The following is a 20,417-nucleotide window of genomic DNA, read 5'->3' on the forward strand; positions in this document are numbered from 1 at the left end:
AAAGATCTAGGTCTGACAAACAATTTCAGTCCCCAGTTTACCTCTTGGACTAGAAGTTAGCAGTAGGAGCACACGAGTGTCATGCACTCCGTGAACTCATAGTTAAATCACGGAGATCTTGGCAGAAAGGAACAGTGATTGGTGCTCAGTGGCAAAAGCTGTGACCTGGGAGATAAGTAGAAAGGACATGGCACATATTGCCAAGAAGGAAGTCAGTATGGCAGTATTAACATCAGAGGAAATAATGAAATCAGAATTTAATAAAGGAGAAAACAAGGAAATAAGAAAAAAATCAATAAAATCAATCTAGTTGTTAGAAAAAAGTAACAAAATGAATGCCTCTCCAGAAAGATTGAACTAGAAAAAAAGAAAGGAGATACCAATAAACAACATTAGAAGTTAAAAGTATATAACTACAGATAAAGTAGAGATTAAAAATAATAAAAGAATATGTAAACTTTATTTCAAAAAATTTGAAACTTTGATGAAATAGACAATTTTCTAGAAAAATATAAAATAGCAAAGTTGATGCAGGAAGAATTAGAACACCTGAATAGACAACCCAATAAGAAATCAAATTACTAGTAAAAATTCTATCCCCTCAAATAAGCAATGGGCACAGCTTTATAAGTGAACTGTGCCTAAATTTTATGTGTTATACAGCCCTTCTAGATTCTGCAAGTTATTCTAAAAATAGAAAAAGGAGGGAGGGCTCCCTAGTTGGCTTTATGATGCCAATATGACTGATTCCCAACCCAGACAAAAGTGTATGATGAAGGAAAACCAGAAGCCCGTATCATTTATGGAAATCTAATTGATTTCACATCATAGAAAAAAACTAGATATCCACTATGGTTTCTAAGATTCCCTCATTTAAATGACTTCCTATTCCTCTTCAATTAATATTTGACTGTAAGTCAAACTTAATGAGTATAAACGCTGTTTATATACAGTGTGGGATATAAAGATGTACAGGGCAAACCACGTCTGGAGGGGCTCACATCCAGGAGGGTTAAGAAGAGAGTCTATAAATACAACAGGAGGCAGAATGTGAGGAAGACTGCAAAAGTGGTGCAAAGTATAGGGAGGTTCAGGAGAGGGATTTCTTATTGAAAAGAGTGGAGAATATTTTAGAAAGGAAGAGGCTTTTGGTCTGGGTCTTCAATGAAAAGTAGAATTTCAATATGCAGCCAAAAATGTGGGGAGCAAGAAATTAAAAGAGGTGTTGAGATAAGAGCAAAGAGGAAAGAAAGGAAATGAAGTCTCTCGGGGGAACCATGAGCAGGTCTAGGAAGAGGATATATGCATTTATTTATACTTCTGCCTGAAGGCAATGTTAGTAGATATGTAAAAATGTCCCACCATTGCATGACTTTAAAATAGCTGAAAAAGTAAAAGAGCAACAGGACCACAACATGGCATTAGGACTTAAATTGATACAATAAAATATGTAGTCTAGAATCCTATACACTTGATACTGGTGAGAGATAAATTTGGCCATGAGGTATAACCTTCCAAAGCTAACTCAAAAGAATGAACGTGGTCAATTATGTCTATTAAAGGAAGCCAGATTTCTTAACTAATAGTCAAGATGGAAATTGGATTGGATTTGCTCACGAGGACACAGGACCTCTGATTAGAAAATCGTGGTCTTGATGTCATAGGCACAGAGATAAGTGTCATTGGGTTGACCTAAGGTTTTCCGCCAGAGTAAGCCAATGGTACACGACAAAAAGATACAGGACAAGGAAAACTCGGTGGTGTCCTCTGCAACTTGGTACATGCACGTAGTTCTCTGCTGGCTTAGGCTTGATCCAGGGCAGATTTTGGAGCATGTAAAGAAACATGCATTACATATTTTTTTACTCAGTCTTCCATAAATTCTGATTCTGAGATGATCAACATTTTGAGACAATTTGTGGGAGTGAATTACAAATTTTACTCCCTGGCCATTACCTAAACCAAAACTCTTACGTTGACAATTAAAAGAAGCCACATCTCTTAGCCAAAGTTAGACAGAGGGAAGGTAGCATTCTAATTTCCTCTGTTGGTTCACCTTGAATTTCCACAGAGGGTGACCCAAGCCTGGGGTGCCTTTCTGACAGGCTTTGTTCTCCAAGAACTCTCAGGTGGATCTTGGGAACAGACCCTCCAATGCACTGGAGGAACAGTTAGCTAATCCTGTGTGTTACTGTATCTCAGTACACTTTTCAGAAGCTGAGATTCCACCACCGTCCAGTTAAGCCAGCTGTGCTAAGTACTTCGGGTCCACTCTCCTACTTCATCCACTTGCTCTTGCCCCAGGAGGCTCCCTCACCTGTTGAATTTCTCTTGGTTTTGGCTAATGAAGTCCCCTGGAGAGAGATCTGAGGGAGATAAAGGTTATTATGTACTCCTCTGGCTTCCTCTTGTGGGAATGCCTGGTGCTGGCTGTCCCTCAGCAGGTCGCTGCTCCTCTCAGTGTGGCCCTTTCAACCCGAAATTCCTGTTCTGGGTTCTGGTAATGACTCCTTCCCTCATTCCTGAGGCCTAAGAATAAAAATAGCTGTATTGTTATTATTCCTGGGTTACTGTGCTATTCCTTGTGCGTTTCTCACACTTTGCCTCCATCTTTATAAATACTCCCTCATTCATTCATTCATTCATTCATTCTATTACAATTGTCCCAATTTCCCCCTCACTGCTCTCCACTGCCCCACAAATATTCCCTTTATTAAATAGTTCTCAAATTATCTTACTTGACTGTGTCATCTCTTCCCTCCTGGGTCCCTGATACACAAACACATACTGTTTTTAAAAGCAATGAATTCTGGCCCTAGCCAGGGGGCTCAGTTCATTGGAGTGTCATCCTGTACATCAAAAGGCTGTGGGTTCAATTCCTGGTTGGGGCACATTCCTAGGCTGGGGCACATGCCTAGGTCGGGGTGCCTCTGAGAGGCAACTGATCGGGAGGCAACTGATAGGGAGGCAACCCATCAATATTTCTTTCTCACATCATTGTTTCTCTCTCTCCCTTCCTCTCTCTTTCTGAAATCTATTAAAAAATATCCTCAGATGAGAATATTTTAAAAAGCCATAACTTCTTGTTTTCCTAAAATGCTATCAATTTTCATGAAGGTCTTTTTTCTGAGATTAGTTTTGACATTCTGCCATTCCAGCAGAGAAGCACCTTGGATTTTTCCCTCCAGCTGGAAGCCAACACAACACAAAAGTGCTCCTCTGTGGGTGTTCCTTCCACAGGACGGCTGAGTTGCACCACTTCATGTTGGTGCTCCTGGCTTTCTCTTCCTATAAAATCCCTCACCACAAAATACCACATTTGTAAATATTTGGAAAACTTAAATTGAAGGGCTTTGATTCTCTCACCTCCCTCTGGCCTCTGGCCACTAGGGTTGGCCCCACACAGCACAGACAGGGAGCAGCCCGCAGACGCGACAGTAGCCATCACAGATCTGCTGGGGGCAGGGGGGTGGGGGTGGGGCGATGGTGAAACATGTACTCAGGAGTGAGAAGAGCTCAGAAGGGCACATGACAGTGTAAACAGTAACGGGCAAGTTGGGAACTTGGGCTATTAAACTTGATTCACCTTTTAATGGAACTAGGGGAGAACAAGAATAAATGCATCAACCAATAAAAGAAGTTCAAGAAAATGACTGTTTGGGGCTAGAAGGGAGAAGACGTACATTCAAGTCCCAACTCTAACACTATCTCATTTCTGGATAACTTTAAACAGCTCACTTGAGTCAATTCATGAACTAGGGATAATAAAACTTGGCCCATCACAAATGGCGACTGGGCGGACCAAAGGGAATCATATATTTGTCTATGTACAGGCACTTATTGGACACCTGAGTAGGGCTGGCCAGAAATGCAGAGGTGGCAGCGGTGGGGATGGATGTGGGGGAGACACCCAACATATTTTTTAAAAAAAGGAGACTAAGGCCTGAATTAAAGTGAACATTTAAAGACTTAATGATAATGATCACCATTAATTCACCAAACACACCAAATGATTAAATACAATTACCAAAACAAGTGAACACAGAGTCAGTGTCAAGTTTGGTCTCCCAGGTTTAGCTCAGGACGAAGCTGGGAAACAGCGACTAAACAAGGGAACACTGTAGTGTATGGAGTATCCGCTTACCTCAGGGAAAGGGCAAACGTTTGGAGCTGGGATGCAGCCCATCCAAACAGCAGGACCTCGACAGGGGGTAAAACGTGCTCAAAGAGCCTAATTTTTCTCTGAGTGCCCAAACATGTCATTGCTCCGCACTCAGAGAAAGAGTGAGTGGATGATTTCTTTACTTATTTTTCATTTTCAATACTCACATGGGTGTGAGACCCCATGCACTAACTCCTCGACCATAAGTCATGGACAGAAAAAGCCTGATATCAGAAGGACTCATGGAAACTATAAAAAGATCTAAAGGGATCACAGGGAAGAATATGAATTCTTTTCCATAGCCCTGTCACATAGAAATAAAGTTCAAAATTCCCTAATTTAAAAAGAAACAGTGCACAAAAAACACCACAAGAAGCAGATCATGTGGAATATGAAATGCATTGTGTTTGAAGGCCATCTTTATTTTAGGGGGCACCAATGAACGCCCCTCTCAGAGCGAGGAGATGAGATAGAGCTCCACTAATATGAGGACCCGGTTACTCTCAAACACTGTCTCCCAGTACATGTCACAACTGTCAGTACATGTTACAGCAGCAACCCCTCCACTCTCCTCCCCTCTCCCCCTCACTCCCCGTCCCTACCCACTGCTACACGCATCTACAAAAGATTGGATGAGCATTATCAGCTCTCTTAGTCCTCTCGGAAATTATTTCCTTTCATCACCCGGCATAGCTATTTCTTTGCCCCCCACCTATAGAAAGCCAATATTGGAATATCAATTGTCCCATGTTTATATAATTCAGATGGCGAGTTTACAAATGGTAATGGTTTTATGCTTGCTTAGCATATAGTTCAGGCTTTTGAATATAACCTATGATGATTAACGCTCCATGTCAACTTGGCTGGGCTATGGTGCCCAGTTCATTGGTCAAACACCAGTCGCAATGTTGCTATGAAGGTATTTTTTTTAGATGTGATTAACATCGAAACCAGCAGTCTTTGGGTAAGGCAGCATACCCTCCAAACTGTGGGTGAGCCTTATCTAATCAGCTGAAGGCCTTAAGGAAAAGCCTGAAGTTCCCTGGGAAGAAGGAACTCTCCACAAATCTGCAACACAGAGACTCCACTGCCCTGCAGAATTAAACTCAAGGTTGCAGTAACTCTGGCCTGAGTTCTAGCCCATGGACCGCCCTACAGATTTTAGACTTGCCAGTCCCTAAAATGTGTGAGCTACTTCCAACTCCGTAAAACAATTTTTATGTCTGTCTATCTGTCTATCTATCTTTCCATCTACCCAACTATCCAATCTAATCTCCTATTGCTTCTATTGGCTCTGTTTCTCTAGAGAACCCTGACAAATACATAATCAAATTATCCTTTCTTCACATGACACCCTTGCCACTGTGCCCTCTTTAAAATAAACGTATAAATGGTTCTTCATTTTCAGAAAAGTTTGTGTGCCACCGAGTACTCTGCAGATGTTCTCTGTGACCACACAGGGAGGGTCAGGCCTGTCCACCACGGTCTCAGGAATCGGTGTGCGACACTCAGTGGGCGGGTCTACAGCCGGAAGATGACTGGGCGTGGGCAAACGCCTCTGGGAAGGGAGCTAGGGCACAGCGCTGAGCATCACAAGGGAGAGAGTGTCTCCCTTAGCACTCACCCCAAGTTTTGTGAACAAGAGTCAGTAGGTGGAGGGTTAGAGAAAAAGCATCTACTGCTTCCTCAGGTTTTGAAAATAGGATTTACTGCTCTGAGAACAGTGTGGACGCTGACAGGGGCTGCACTTGGGTGAGGGGAAAGCAAGAAGCCAATTTGGAGCTGCTGTGCCACACTGCACACATTAGCCGCCTGCTTCTGTTTTTGAAGACCAGGTTTTAATTTTTTCAGGACAGTCTTGACTTTGGGTATTCTATCCTATGATGAGATTATCTGTTAGAATATGTTTCCAGGTTTGGGGCTGGCTAAACATGGCTATCTTATCATATTGCTTCTGTGATTCCTTTCCTATCTCCACGATTCCTGTCATCTCATTCTTCCCAGTTAACTTGGCTGGCCCCTCACCCCATCCAGTGCCCTTCCAGGTTATGGCCTTCATTTAATGCCCTTCTCGAACTGCACCTCGTAGGGCACAGCAGGGCTTTCATGGGCCTTAGGTACTTTTCCTTCGTGGGCTCCTTCCTTCATTAAAAAAACAAAAAACAAACAAACAAACAAAAAATATATATATATAAATTTATTTTACATCCTTGTTGGCAGAAAGAAATATAATCCACAAAGGAGTACCCAGTAGTCATTTTTCCCTTTTGATTTTAAAGGAAATTCAAAGCTTCTCATAGGCGCTTAATGTATCATGGGCTCTAGGCACTCTGCCTTCTGATCCTACCGGATAGGAAGCCGGCTGGGTCCCTCCATAAAGCCACCCTGCACAGGGGTCTCTCCGCTCACTTACTAGCATTAACACACTCTCTGGACACAGAGAGACTCAAACTCAAATCCCAGCTTCTTCACGTTTTAACTATAAACCAGAGCAAGTGATTCCACCTTTCTGAATATCGTTTTCCTCCTCTGTGTGTAATTCTTACCTCCTACAGTTGCTGTGGTAATGTGAGACCACGCACACACAGTGCTTAGTGCCTGGTCCAAGGCAAATGCTTGTAATTGTTAGCTATTCGTATTTAAACTGATGTTGGTCATTGACTATCTTCATTCAAGCATTACCCTATTATTTACCTTTTCACTTTTGTTGAACTCCCTTATTAAACTGTAAACTGCTAGAGGGCTGGGAATAAGTTTTAGGAGGTTATGAAACACGGGTGGCTGGACCCCATCCTGAGTTCTTAATTCGGAGGTCTGGTGTGGAGCTGCTAATTTCCACTTGTAACTAATACCCAGGAGAGGCTGAAGCCACTGGCTTTGGGTCACTGCTTTCAACAACTCTGCCTCCTCCGAAATCTAGCACAGAAGGAAGTTTTCAAGTATTAATATTTTGATACAGTAGTGATACTGGTAATAATCCTAGTACTTTAATAACACAAATATTTCCAAGTAATTATTTATGCAACAGGTAATACAGATGCCAGCAGAAAAATCTGCCCCCTCTCCCCACCGTGAGAAAGCTTTCGTCACTGCAGAGGCTGAGCAAAAAGGGATGAGCAAAGAAATCTTCCTGAAAGAAAAGGGGCAAGTGGCACAGTGGAATACTATCATCTGTTTGATTTCAGGGGCATGTGCAAAATGCAGCCAAGAAGCCAAACAATAGCTCAGCCAACTCCAGGCTTCCTGAATTTTTAGCTCAATCTATAACAATGCCAGCAGGGCTGCTGGGATCCATCTGCTACCCTCCTTCCGATAACAGATCTGGGGTCTCTGGAAGGGAAGAGCTTGACAGGAAGAAAAAAAGATTAGGCCAACTGAAAACGTCTGGATTTATGAGGCTGCACTTGTACATGGCACAGCTTTTAACTCTTTATGGAACTTTACTAACCCTCAGCATGCCCTGGCTTTTTTCTGGGCTTTCTGTTTCCTTCCTGGAGAAATGTAATTTGTGAGTACCAAAGCTCTCCTGGATACACTGTATTTACACACAAGTTAAATTTGCAGGATTTGATCCTGATGGAAGGCTTGAGATTTAATATCGAGGGAAGGTTTTACAGATGAGAAATGTAAGCCTAGGGTTATCCTAAAATATATAACCGATACGGTAGAGTCAGGCTGGAGTGCAGATTGCTTGACCTGCATTGGGTACTGGTGTGTATGGTCCTTTATTTTCCCCAGATGAGTAGAAACAAAAGATATCTTTTCTCCACTGCATTTGAAAGGGGGAAACATGATTTACTCCTTTACTTAAGTTACTTTTCACAATTTACCCTTTTATCTCTGAAAGCAAGGAGGCAAATGAAAAGAAACATGAATAATTCCAAACAGTGTTGGCAGGGCCTGGAAGCTTGGGGGAGGGGTGACATCCTGTTCCCTGCTTTATGTGCATTGGCTCCCTGGCCACTCAGCACAGAGCAGATTCTCAAAACTCATGTTGGTGGGTTAATAAATGAATGAATAAATGAATCACTGGTTTGATGGTTGTTTGCCAATTTTTCAGCCAATCAGGAATGATATTCATGCCCTGCTGTGGCATCTCCTTACTCCTACTAGTAAGTTAGGTAGGTACTTATATAAAACCAGAATTACCTTTCGCGTGTGTCTGCTGGAAAGTATGGGCTTTGGGGGTAGAAAACGTTGAATCCTAGACTGTCCACTCTGGTTACTAGATTCTAGGCAAGTCATAGAATCTCTCTGAATCTTAAGTTTCTTTTCCTCATGGTATGTGTAAAATAAAGATAATAATACCTACTACCTCAGGGTTGTTGTAAGGATTAAATTAGATAATGTTGCAGACTGCCTGATGCTGTGAATTAATGTTAGCGTCCTCCCCATTTCAGTGCCAAGTGCCTGTTTAAGAGTGATACTGGTGGGGGAGAAGTGGAGTCAGTATGAATATCAGGAGGGTAGGTACAAGAGCCTGGGTGGAAACTGAAGGGACTCTTTTGGCTGCAAACATATACAAATCATCATTGTCACTATGGTTATCCAGCAGCTGCTTTACTGGTGGTATGCTTTGCAATAAATACAAGCAAAGCTAGGTATTCTTAGTACTTCATAACCCTTCACCTTCACCATTTTGCTAGTTTCTAATAAAATAGTTTTCAGGAAAAGAGTAAATTTAGTTTTTAGCTTACCCGTTTGGTCTTGGTTTCCGTGTTCTGTGGTCAAGAAACTCCGTCTCCTCCTCTATTTCCATTTCTGAGTTTTTCTGAGAAGGCCGTGGTGAAAGCATTTCCCATTCATTGTCATGGGTGACAGCCTGCAACAGATCTGCATCCCCGCCCGCCCCACCTCGGCTCTGGCCCTTGCTCTTCCGAGATTGGCTGCCCAGACTAGAGCCTTCCTCTAGAGCTAAAGATTCTAGAGGTGTTGTTTCTCCCAGAACCTGCATTTGGGGGCCCTTGCCCAAGATGTGAGCAGAGGCTGGCTCCATAGGCTTGTCAGACCCTTCAGGTCTTTCGTCCGTAGCTCCTGATGATGGATTGCCAACCTCACTATGGCCCAAGACCATCCAACTCTGTTCTTGCCCAGGGCTTTCAAGGGGTGATCTCTTATCATCTTGGGAAGACATTCTCTCCACAGAATGATCTTTTCTTTCATTTAAGCAGTCAGGTTGACAGGTGTCTTGGAAGCTTGCTAACTGAGTTCCTGGCAGCCCCGTTTGTTTGGAATCCATGTGCAACTCTTCCAATACGGATGTGTTTCCTCTTGCTTCACAGGCCTCTGACTTTGGGCGTGAATTTTCTTCGTGGTTTACAAGTATGTAATCCATATGTTGTGCATGATGGTCTTCCTTCTTTTCTGTGTAGCTTTCTTCTCCGTATTCTGGTTTCACCTGCTCAGACTCTTCAGTAGGAACTACTGTTTCTTCTTCTAACTCTAATATTCCCCTGCTGGCACCTGACAGTGGAAGGTGAAGGTGAGAAGAGGAGAAAGAAGGCTTAATTAACACATTATGTGATTTGTGATCTTTGCAAATGATCCATCTAAAGAGAAATGATTTAAGATATATCTGTTTAACAGATGGTAGCCAGAGAAGAGGGGGTAAGGGGACTGGGTGAAAATGCGAAGGGATTAAGAAGGGCAGATTGGTAGTTACAGAATAGTCACAGGGATGTAAAGTACAGCATAAGGGATATAGTCAATAATTTCGTAAAAACTGTGTATGGTGCTGGGTGGACACTTGAAATATTAGGGGAATACTTTGTAAAGAATATGATTGTCTGACCACTATTCTGTATACCTGAAACTAACACAACATAATATTGAATGTAAACTGTAATAAAAAGATGTTTTATACCAAAAAAATGTTTAATCTTCTCCTGTACTTGAATGGATAGGTATTATACAAGCAGTAGATATTACTGCTGTGATATAGGCCTTGGTTAAGCATGCATTGCAAATGTAGTTAGTTCCTGTTTACCCACACTGGTAGACAGAATGTGTTTTACAAGTGGATTAATTGAAAGAAAGCGACACTTCCCAGGGTTTGGTGGAATGGGATGTTTCTTACCATTTGATTGTCTTATGTCTCCACCTGCTGGCGAACCTGAATTATCTGTTTCTACTTCCCAGTCAATGTTTGAGGGCGACAACTCCACACTGGAGTCGCCTCTCGCAGGCAAAGACAGCGGCTCAGGGTCTTCATGAATATGCAGTACCTCCAGCTGGCCTCCGGGCTGTCTGATTTGGGTCTCAGTGTGGTCTTCCTTGTTTCTTTGATCAGAAAGAGCGGAAAGCAGTACCTCTGCCGCTTCACTCCCCAGAGACTCATCCTCTGCAGCCTCAGCTTCCTCCGTCAGTTCTACGCCAAGAGTAGGTTCTGTGAGATAGGACAAATCAAAGGGAGGCGTGTAAGGTGCCAGCGACTGCTTCAGAGCATCTTCTTCCAAGGGATGGTCACCGCCATAGAGAAAGTGCTCCGGCTCTTTCATCAAATCTTCATCAACGTTTTGGCCCATGACGTCATATTCAAAATCGCCCCATGAGGCTTCAGAAGAGCAGATATCTTGCTTCCCAGCATCCCCGTCCACGGGTGTATCGGGATTGCCTTCCGACAGCGTCAGTTTACTCATGTCGTCTATTGTTCCCGTGGATGTGTTGAGACCCGAGGCGTCACTGAAGCTGTGTTCAAAGGCAGCTTCGCTTACATCCAGGCAAACGTCTGAGGCTAGAAGAGCGTCGGGACCCGAGGCAGGGTTCTCGGAGGTCAAAGGCTGCCCAAGGTCCAGCAAGGCTCTTGCATCTGTCGGACTTTCGGGAGAAAACTCCTCGGAGATCCAAGAGCCCTCGCCATCCATGGCTGGCTCTTGGTGACTTACGAAAATGGTGGTCCCCACCTTTTTAATCATTGGGAGTGTTCTGTCAGTGGGTTCCAAAATTGGTGCCATGTCTGAGTCGGCTCCTTTTTCTGAAGCTTTTAAACCTGGGTTGCTTTCGCCCTTTATTTCAGAAGGCTCGGGAGAACCACTGCGAGAGGCAGCAGGCAGAGAGGAGCCATTTGTGTTTGGTTGGTCGTTGACGGGAGGCGGTGGAATGGTGTTTTCAGAATACACTTCTGAACCTCCTGGAACAAACTCCTGCCCAGGCTCATGAGTGGGCTCTTCATCCAGCTTTGGCTCGGTGAGATACAACTCACCAGCTTCCCCTTCAGGTCCCATCCTAGCACTGATGGGCTGTTCAGTCTCTTGCTTGGCTTCATAATCGTGACATATATCAGGGCTATTGGAAGCCTGAGAATTGCTGTCCTGGTCACAGTGAATCAGTATGTCAGGATTCTCACCATCTGCTTTCAAACTAAAGGGCTGCTTAGCATCCATCCACAAGTCAGGCGAAGCTGAGGCCAACTGCCTACCCTCTTGAAAGTTGCTGTGTAAGATATCTGGGACAAATGTGCTTTGGGAGCCCTCCATGGGGCTGGCATCATCCCACTCAGCACCTGCCTTCTGTATCAGCTGAGGAGAAGAACTGACAGCAGGGAAATCTGAGGCCATGCTTAAATTTGTTATTTCACTGGGGTATGATTTTTCTTCTTCCCACAGATTTGTTTCTTGACACTCAATAGTTGAGACATTAGATACAACACATTCATTTTCATCAGTGTGAGTAAATGTTGGGTCTGGCTGATCCCAGATGGATAGCACTGTATTCTGACACTGCTCTTGGGTGGGTGTTTCAGAAGGAAGTTTGTCACCAGTAGAAGCCATGAAGGTTTGCTCTCTGGGATCCTTTCCTTTCACTTGGTCCAATATTACAAGCTGGCTAAGCTGATCAGCTTCTGGGTCTGGCTGCCTTGGTTGAATATTCCAGAGTTGCTCATGGGAGTTCCCCCCATTACTGTGTAGAAAGGGTGACTGATGTTTATCACTGAAAGGATTAGTACAATGTGCTTCCATGGATTCCCTATCACTCTGAATGGGTACTCCCCAGGGACCCACGTTTTGGTAGATGGAAGAATTCATCTCTAACATACCACCTGAGCTAGATAATTCCCCTGTAGATAATTCCCTTTCAAATGCACTCTCAGTTGGTTGCCCCTCCTGTAGTGATTCATTCCACCACTCAGTGCTCTCAGTTGAGAAGCCAAGCATTTCTGATTTAGAATAATTTTCATTCTTTGGTTCAGTTTTGGGAGATATTTGCCAAATGACATTTTCTATCTTCCCTATTTCTGGAGATCTCATCTCCTTATCTGCTGCTGTCACCTGTATTTCATTCTCCTTTAGTGGGGAGAAATTCCAGTGATCAGGGCTGCTCTGTGGAGTGTCACAGAGTGGGTCTGCTGTCTTCTCATTCTCTGCTGGGCCAGAACTGCCTGTGTAGGTGGATCCTTCCTCAGACTTGGGATCTGTCATGGCCAAGAACTCAGTAGGTTCATTGGATGAGTCCCAAGTTCTGGGTTCACTCTGAGTAATGTGGCAAGTGGCCAAATGGCGCTCTTTCTCTACTGGCTCCTCGTCACCTGCACTCTCCTCATCAGAATCTGAGCTCGTTGAAATGCACTTGGCATCCTCTGGCTGCACAGTATCCAGAATATCACGATCATTTTTCTCCTGGTGGCTAGCCACTAGATCTCTTTCCTGATAAGCACCTGCATATTCAGAATATTTGCCTATTTCAGGGCTGGATAAAGAGGAAAAGGAATCATCTATTGAGTCATCCCATATCTCTAAAAATTTAGGAACCTTGTGATCTAACCCATCCATTCTGTTTCTCTCCAGTTCCTTCATTTCAGTAATTACTTCCACTTGGCCATCAGTGGTCATTAGTCCAGATTCTTGGTGATTCTGTTCACTCCAATCATCTTGAGTCTCCTCCTGACACCGAGTGTTGGTTCCATGATCCCATGAAAGCAGTGCAGCCGAAGAATCCTTGAGGTCAGGACTTGATGCACTTGAATGTGTATACTCACTAGAAAGACTATCTCTGTCGTAATTTCCTGATGGACTGACCGCTGGAGGGCTGTTTTCAGCACTCTTACCTTCGGGATTCTTAGTTATCTCGGAACTAGTGCATCTGACCTGCACATCACTATCTGTAGGGCCATCCCAAACATCAAGGTGTGGGAGACATTTGGGAGGTGGCTCTTGGTTCACTGTCTCTGGCTCCAGAACGTTACCTTCTTCAGTTTTCTCAAGATCCATTTCAGGTAAAGATACTTTTTTTGTTAAATTCTGCCCATCTGAAATTTCAGTAGTTTCATCTAGATTTCTAGGATCCACGAGGTGCTTTCTGCAGGTCTCTTTGGCCTGCAGGTGATTTGAGGACACCTCCGGCTGCATGTCACAGGGGTTTGAACTGTGAGATCCCTTCTCATGCTCGAAAGCCTCCTGGGGTTCTTCAGTCTGAGGAGTCGACGGGACTGAAGGAGAGCTGGTTTTGCCTGACTCATCCCAGATTTCTTCATGCTCAGATGCAACTGGGGAAGAGCATTCCTGGTCACGCTGGCCTTTTCCAGAAGTCCCCGAGGCTCCATCTGTCACCTCCTCCTCACTAAGGCGCTCCCTGTCAGCGGCCCTGTGGGTTTCCTTCTCACTTTCATTGTGTCCATAGCTGGGACTCTTCCATATATCTGAGCTTACGAAGTGCCCTGGATTCTCAAGTCCGGTGGCCAGGGACACTGCATTACTTGGCAGGTTTCCTTGGCACATGTCTTCCTGGTCTGGATCAAATGCTCCTGACTCACTGACTTCAGAGGTTTCTAGCACATCTGGGTTGTGATTGTCCTTAATTTTTGGGGGTGAGCTGGAAGTTTCAGGAGGCAATCTGCTTTGTTCTGAATCTATAACATATGATGGGTCTGATAACATTAATGATGGCATGTCAGTATCTCTCATGACAGAATCCCAAATACTATTTGCAATTAGTTGTCCGCTTTTTTCACTCAGTATGTGATATTCGTTGGAAGCAGTGTCCTCGCTGTGCTCATAAGGAGCAGGGGGTCCCCAGTCGGCCTGACTGGCTTCCGGATACTCCATGCCCCATGGTTCTAGCTGTCTCACTGAAAATCGGGTTTCAGGTTCCGTACCTTCAGCCACGTATCCCTGGGCTTGACCTTCACCAGGGATCACCACACCTGCACTGCAGTCATCCCAGTCCAGATCATTATCTGAGATGGTTGCGGTGGACTGAGTGTCCTCCAGAATCACTCTGTTCCACAGCTCAAGATTGTCAGGGGCCGCGGGCCGGGAGTTGGTGCTGCTGTGCAGAAGGGTGAGCTGCCGGTTTGTTTCATTGTACAGATGCATCATGCTGGGGTCATCGTAACTGGACCGGCTGCTCTCTCCAATGTCATCCTCCACGGAGATGTCCTTCTCATCTGTGGGCTCTGTCTTGAATAAATCTTTATCTGGGTTGTGAGTGGCATTTATTTCAGAACTATTATCTGTCTGAGGTGAAGCCCATATTTCCAGGTTTCCAGGACCTGAACTGATTCGATTTCTAGGTGGCTGCAGTGGTGATTGAGGAGGGGTTTCCATCTCCTTGGTAATTGAGTTGGCATCTTTTGACTCAAAATCTCCCTCTTTAGCAAATGGCTTGTTTTCGGTTTCTTTTTCATCTCCAGCAAATGTCGGTGAAGTATAAGAATCAGAGGTGGAGTAGTTGGTATCTAAGGGGGAAGGCACTGAATCTTCCCCTATGTTGGATGCACTGTAATCGGAACATTTATACGATAAGAAGGAATCTTCCCAAGGAGCTAGGGCATCCAACCCTCCTTTCTTGATACTCTCCTCAAACAGGTTCCAGGAATCTACTTTTTCATATACATTCCCTCTAATTTTTGGAGCCACGCCACCATCCTGATCTTCCTTTGCTGTCTTAGAACTACTCCATGCCTGATGCAGGTCAGAGCTGGGATTTCCAGATATAAGGGGTTTAGCCCTGGAGTCATGGTTCTTTTTGCCCCAGATTTCTGGAACTGCTTCATTATTTGCCTCACTGGCCAAACTCTCTGCTAGGTCTTCTGCAGGAAAAGAAAACCCACTTTTTGCCATGGCCCACTCATGCGGGTCCCTCACAGAAGGTGTGTCACCGCACGTTGGGTGCAGATTCCAGGTATTTTTCAGAGGCTCAGGGTCATTCTCTGTATGAAATGCACTCCAAGCTTGGAATGATGCTGCAGCAGCTGGTTCATGGTCATTTACAGGATTTCCCCATGGCTCGGGCATTGCTGTGGGAGAGCGATTGGAACTCCACAAAGCAGCAAAGTCTTCTATCAGGTGGTTTGTTCCCTGAGGAGAAGCATCCGGCAAAGGCGACTTCTCAGTGGGCAGGTTCTGAAATTGCAAGCTTTCCTCATTCTGGTCTCGAATAGTATTGTTGCCCAGCCCAGGCTGACCAAATTCTGACTTCCAGGGCCCTGCCCTTGAGAATTCAAGACTCTTTGGTTGAAATATAGAATCTGAGGCTCTCCTATCACTGGGGCTTGGCTTATGATCTTTCCAGGATTCGGGACTCTGGAAGACAGATTCCTGTTCACTGGGACTCCATGCATCTGCAGTAGTTTTAGAGTCAATTTCCAAACCACCCCACCAGCTGCTGCACCGTGCACGAGTCTGAGGTGGCTCTGTGTGACCTGTGTCAACTGTTTGTTGGATCATGTCTTCAGAACAGAGTAAACCTGGTTCTTCAGTGGATGGTGAGTTTTCTACAAAACTATTCATCGGTGTTGGTGGGATCCTCTTTCCAATATTTTTCAGCCTTTCTGGAGAAAGAGATTCATCTCCCACAAAACCGGTCAGGCTCACATTCCTTTTAGAGTTATCCCCAGGACTTTCTTGTCTCTGGACAAACTCCTCATCAAATTCCACAAGGTTATCTTTGCCAGCTTCTGACAAAAGCACACTGGATGAGTAATTAGACATGTCCATCCCTATCCCATTGAGTTCTTTAGGCCCCATGGGGAGCTGTCCTTCTGACGAATCACTGTTGGGGAAGAAGTCATCTGCTGGGGAGTAGTCGGCAGAGTGGGAAGATGGTTGGGACTGTCCAGAAACAATGGGTGCTGGGTCAAAGTTGAAGAGGTCAAAGTGTTCCCCATGTTCTCTGGACCGTGCTTGCTCCTCCACTACTGCCCCTTCAGGGATGGGACTATAGGATTCAAACCCTGGGAGGAGGCTATGGTGAGGCCCAGCACCTTCTCCCACTGGACTGTCATCACTGAGGAAAACCGAGCTCTCCTTGGATGAACGGCTGCTCCTAATGGTGGCCAACCCGCTATCCGGGCTAACAAGGTCTACATTGGCATCCACCTGGGCCTGGTTAGAATCGTTGAGATCTGGAGGGTTTTCTATGAAATTCACAGGGTTGGGCTGTGGTTCTATGTCAGAGCCATACAACTCCATAATCCCGGATGACCCCTGGGAGAGTGGGGCACTGCCTGCCACGGCTTCCGTGGAGGATGTCCGGCTGTTGGAGATCATCTCTGGACACCTCCTGTTGAGGACTTCCTTGACAAGGAGAACCACCTGGTCACAAGTCACCGAAGGGTTCTCCTGCTGGTATACCAGGATCTCATCACAGCCACACTCGAAGGGCTCCAGCTCTAGGCAAGGATTCTGACACTCCTCCAGTTCACAGCAGATCTGTCGGGGAGACACGGGTTTGTATGAGCACTCAGGTACTCTCTGTTCTTTGTAATTTTTCTTTTTTTAAATTTTTCTTAATATAAAATTAATCTGTGTTTATTGCTCTTAAAAGAAGAACTCAAATAATGGCAAACTGTATGATGTAAAATATGGAAAGTCCCATTTGATACACCACTAACTTTTTCTCTAATCCCATCAAATTGGCTTTTGATTGAACTCAAATCCAGGGGCTCAATTTTGCTAGCTCCTGAAAGTTATAGGTAAAGACATCTAAAACCATTTAAATCCTTTCCTCAGTATAATGTAACACCATCTTCTAACAGAAGTGGAAGTGTGAAAAAAATGCCAACTGTTTTCAAGTTTGAAAAAAATAGAAATAATGCTTGTTGCTGACAGGGACTAGTGGAAAAGTATTGGAAAAAAGGAAAATGGGGCACGAGAAAGGCTTTATTTAGAAGCAGGCAGCCAGGACCTGCTTTAACCTCTGACGGCCTCATTAGGCAAAGGAGAAAGCAGGAGGGAGAAAGCAGCTGCGGGAGGTAGGGCTTTCCAACAGCACCCAGGCCCCAGCTGTCCCCTCCCGCCCCAGGGAGCAGCGGCATGGAGCCCAGAACAGTCAGAGCTGACTTGGGAGGCCAAGAGAATGTGTGACTGTCAGTGCTAAGCCAGAATTGGGCTGCAGCTCTATGACTTTTAGGAAAAGTTGGAGATATTTTGAAATGGCCCCACAGAATTAGTGATAGTCACAACAACAAGAGCAGCAACAACAACAGTAACAACTACAGAGTTCACATAGATAATAATAACAATTCTAAAGGTTTTATGTGCATTCTTTCCTTTAATTTTCACAATCCTACAAGGTAGGAACTGTTTATCCCCATTTTGCCAATGAGTAAGTGGAGACCCAGGAAGATTAAATACCTTCACCAACCATAGGCAGCTAACAAGTGAAGGAGACACATTTTCAACTCAGACAGTTGGGCTGCAGATGCTGACCCTTGACCGACTGTGACCCCATGAACAAAGAGGGATTCCTTTGGAGTAGCCTTAAACCTGTGATGCTTAAGTTCCCGAAGAGCCGTCTCTCTGGTGATGGGTGGGGAGGGTGGGTAAGGAAAGGAGAGGCAGGGTGGAGTTGGCTCAAGGGCTTCTAACCCTTTCATCTGCTCTTCTCTTTTGGGCTATTTTAAATTGGCCATTTAAAAAATTGATTTGCAACTAAAAGTGATTTCAAAACCACTGTACTGAAGGCTTAGGAGACTGAGTTCCTATCCATTGGAAATCAGTGACCAAAGTAAAATTCAGCTTTGAAACCCAAGGCAGAGCAAAGCACTGAAAAAGCCTCAGGCTGATGACAATGTGCAGATGTAGGAGGATGGGAAAGAGGGTACAAAACGCATCTGTAGCAGGGACAGAGGCCTCTTTCATATTTGGACATGAGAAAGCACAGAGGAGCCCTGCAGTCATATGTCAAGAAAGCCAAGATGGATCTCTTGGGGAACAGAAAGTGAGGATGGAGAAAAGAAAGGAGTTTGCTCCCAGCGTCCTACAGATACGTGAGGTGTCTGATCCATTAGTGCAGACGGATTCACTGATGAGACGATTCTGGGCCATGCTGTCCACAGTGTAATGAACCATGTGTATTCTCATTTTACTTATTAAGTACACCTGGTTTGTTATAGCCAGTCCCCTATTTTGATTAATATTTGTCTACATTTTGTATCATTTCCATAGCCTTGGGTTAAAGGACTCAGGTCTCAACTGAGAGGTTCCAACTGATTACCATGTTAGAATTTTAGTACCTGGAGAGTAACTGAAGCATCGAATCACCAGTTACTCAGCACTGGGCACCAAACAGGTATTCAGACAGGGGCTAAGAAAACAGCACTCTAAGGAGTGGCCCTCAGGGAGGCCTAGGGTCCTAGTCCTAAGAAGGGCTGGCCCTCATTTGGGTAAGAAAGCTGTGATCCATCTCTCTGTATGGATTTATTCTACAGAGCAAGGGGTCCCCAACCTCCAGGCTGTGGACCGGTACTGGTCCAGGCCTGTTAGGACCCGGGCAGCATAGCAGGAGGTGAGCTTGAATGTAATGTGTTTGAATCATCCCAAATTTTCCTGCCCTGGCTGTGGAAAAACTTTCTTCCACAAAACTGGTCCCTGGTGCCAAAAAGGTTGAGGACCGCTGCTATAGAGAATAAATATTCTGTTCTAGAAGAGAACTAATTATGGGGTTCTTTTAAAAGGCTGAATGTACAAAATGCCCCCAACATTTCTTAAAACTCAAACTCTAAGACTTTATCTCTTGGGCCATTTCCTTTATGCCACCAATCCATTCCCATCTTCTACCGCAGGTTCAGAGAGTAAGCAGGTTAGGCTGCAGCGGAACATGGCGGGGGTGGGGGATGCCCTTACCTGACTGCACAGCTCCAGGTTCTCGGAGTACACAGCAAGCTGTCGTCTCTGCTGCTGGTCCTCCGGTGGGCAGCTGGCCAAGAGGATGAGGACATCAAAACCGAACTTGTCTGAAAATGCTTTCAAATCCCTGGTGATGTTGCTGTGAAACATACAGTTCTGAAACAACAACAGGCAAATTGATTTTAAAGTCAAACTGCTCAGCTTTGGGCAGTTTGGGCAAATTTGTCTAAACTTAGATGTATTGTGACATAGATATATTATTAGAAGCAAGTGAAATAAACACTTTGAGAAAGTTTGGAAACTTTCATGTGATGGCTCTCAATGTACTTTGCCTGTTTGTTTTCCTAAACCAAGAGAGGAAGGAGTCTTTGTCATTACTATTAAGAATAGTTTAGGTAAGAAACAGATATCTTAACAAGATATGTTTTCTTTTCTAAAATATTTATTTCAATACTGATTTTCCAAAACATACATTTCCTCTTATTGTTTCTAGGACATACGGATGTCTGCTATTATTGCAACCCATCGCTAAAAAAAAGTAAGTTATTGTTCTTTTTTATAATTGTTTTCTAATGATTATTATTAACTCCAAGCAGAATTCCTAAGGCTGAACCTACCTGACTTGACTGAATGATTTTTATCCCAGTGTAGACACTTAGGAGTTTTATATAAAGCCTGTGATGTCAGATCTGCTTGTTCTATGTGAATAGAAATGAATAACTGCAGAAAAAGCAAGCACTACCGTGGAGTTCCTGTGGCTCATATCATCCTCAGAAAATGTGCTGGCCTTTTCAAGTTTTATCGACTACAGTGAGAACCACTTTGTTGGCACAGTTGTCTATCTTTTTAAAGAAACAGAGTGAAGACCAAAGCCTGGCATATACTAATTGCTCAAGCCATGTCTGTTGAATGACTGGAGAGACACATGCATGAAATCAGCCTATGCTACATAATCCTCATATATCACAGCATATGTATGGTGCATATATGATCATAATATATAATCAATCGATGGACAGTGTACTGTGCTACTTAATGAAAATCACCTTGACATGCACTCAGGAGAGATAAAGAATGCTATTAATTTTTTCTGATTACAAAGGTCATCAGAATTATACACGCCACTGGTAAAATATCAAAGCAATACAGAAATATATACAACAGGAAGTGGAAGTGCCACGTACCCCGGC

General features: G+C 44.3%; 1 protein-coding gene across 15 annotated transcripts in view; it reads right to left on the reverse strand.

The window, feature by feature from the left end:
* PRUNE2 (prune homolog 2 with BCH domain) overlaps nucleotides 1–20,417 on the reverse strand; it is a 235,356-nt gene that overhangs the window by 65,658 nt on the left and 149,281 nt on the right. For all 15 annotated transcript variants that reach the window (XR_004902220.1, XM_036021759.1, XM_036021756.1 and 12 more), the window contains exons 7-9: nucleotides 19,225–19,383; nucleotides 10,239–16,809; nucleotides 8,860–9,625 (exon numbers count right to left, since the gene is read on the reverse strand). Coding sequence is in view for 14 of the 15 variants with exons in the window: in XM_036021759.1 (XP_035877652.1) it covers nucleotides 8,860–9,625; nucleotides 10,239–16,809; nucleotides 19,225–19,383 (7,496 nt within the window). In the remaining variant the exon portion in view is untranslated. The remainder of the gene's footprint in view (nucleotides 1–8,859; nucleotides 9,626–10,238; nucleotides 16,810–19,224; nucleotides 19,384–20,417) is intronic.

Source organism: Phyllostomus discolor, chromosome 3 (genome assembly GCF_004126475.2).
Source record: "Phyllostomus discolor isolate MPI-MPIP mPhyDis1 chromosome 3, mPhyDis1.pri.v3, whole genome shotgun sequence".
NCBI classification, from domain to species: domain Eukaryota; kingdom Metazoa; phylum Chordata; class Mammalia; order Chiroptera; family Phyllostomidae; genus Phyllostomus; species Phyllostomus discolor.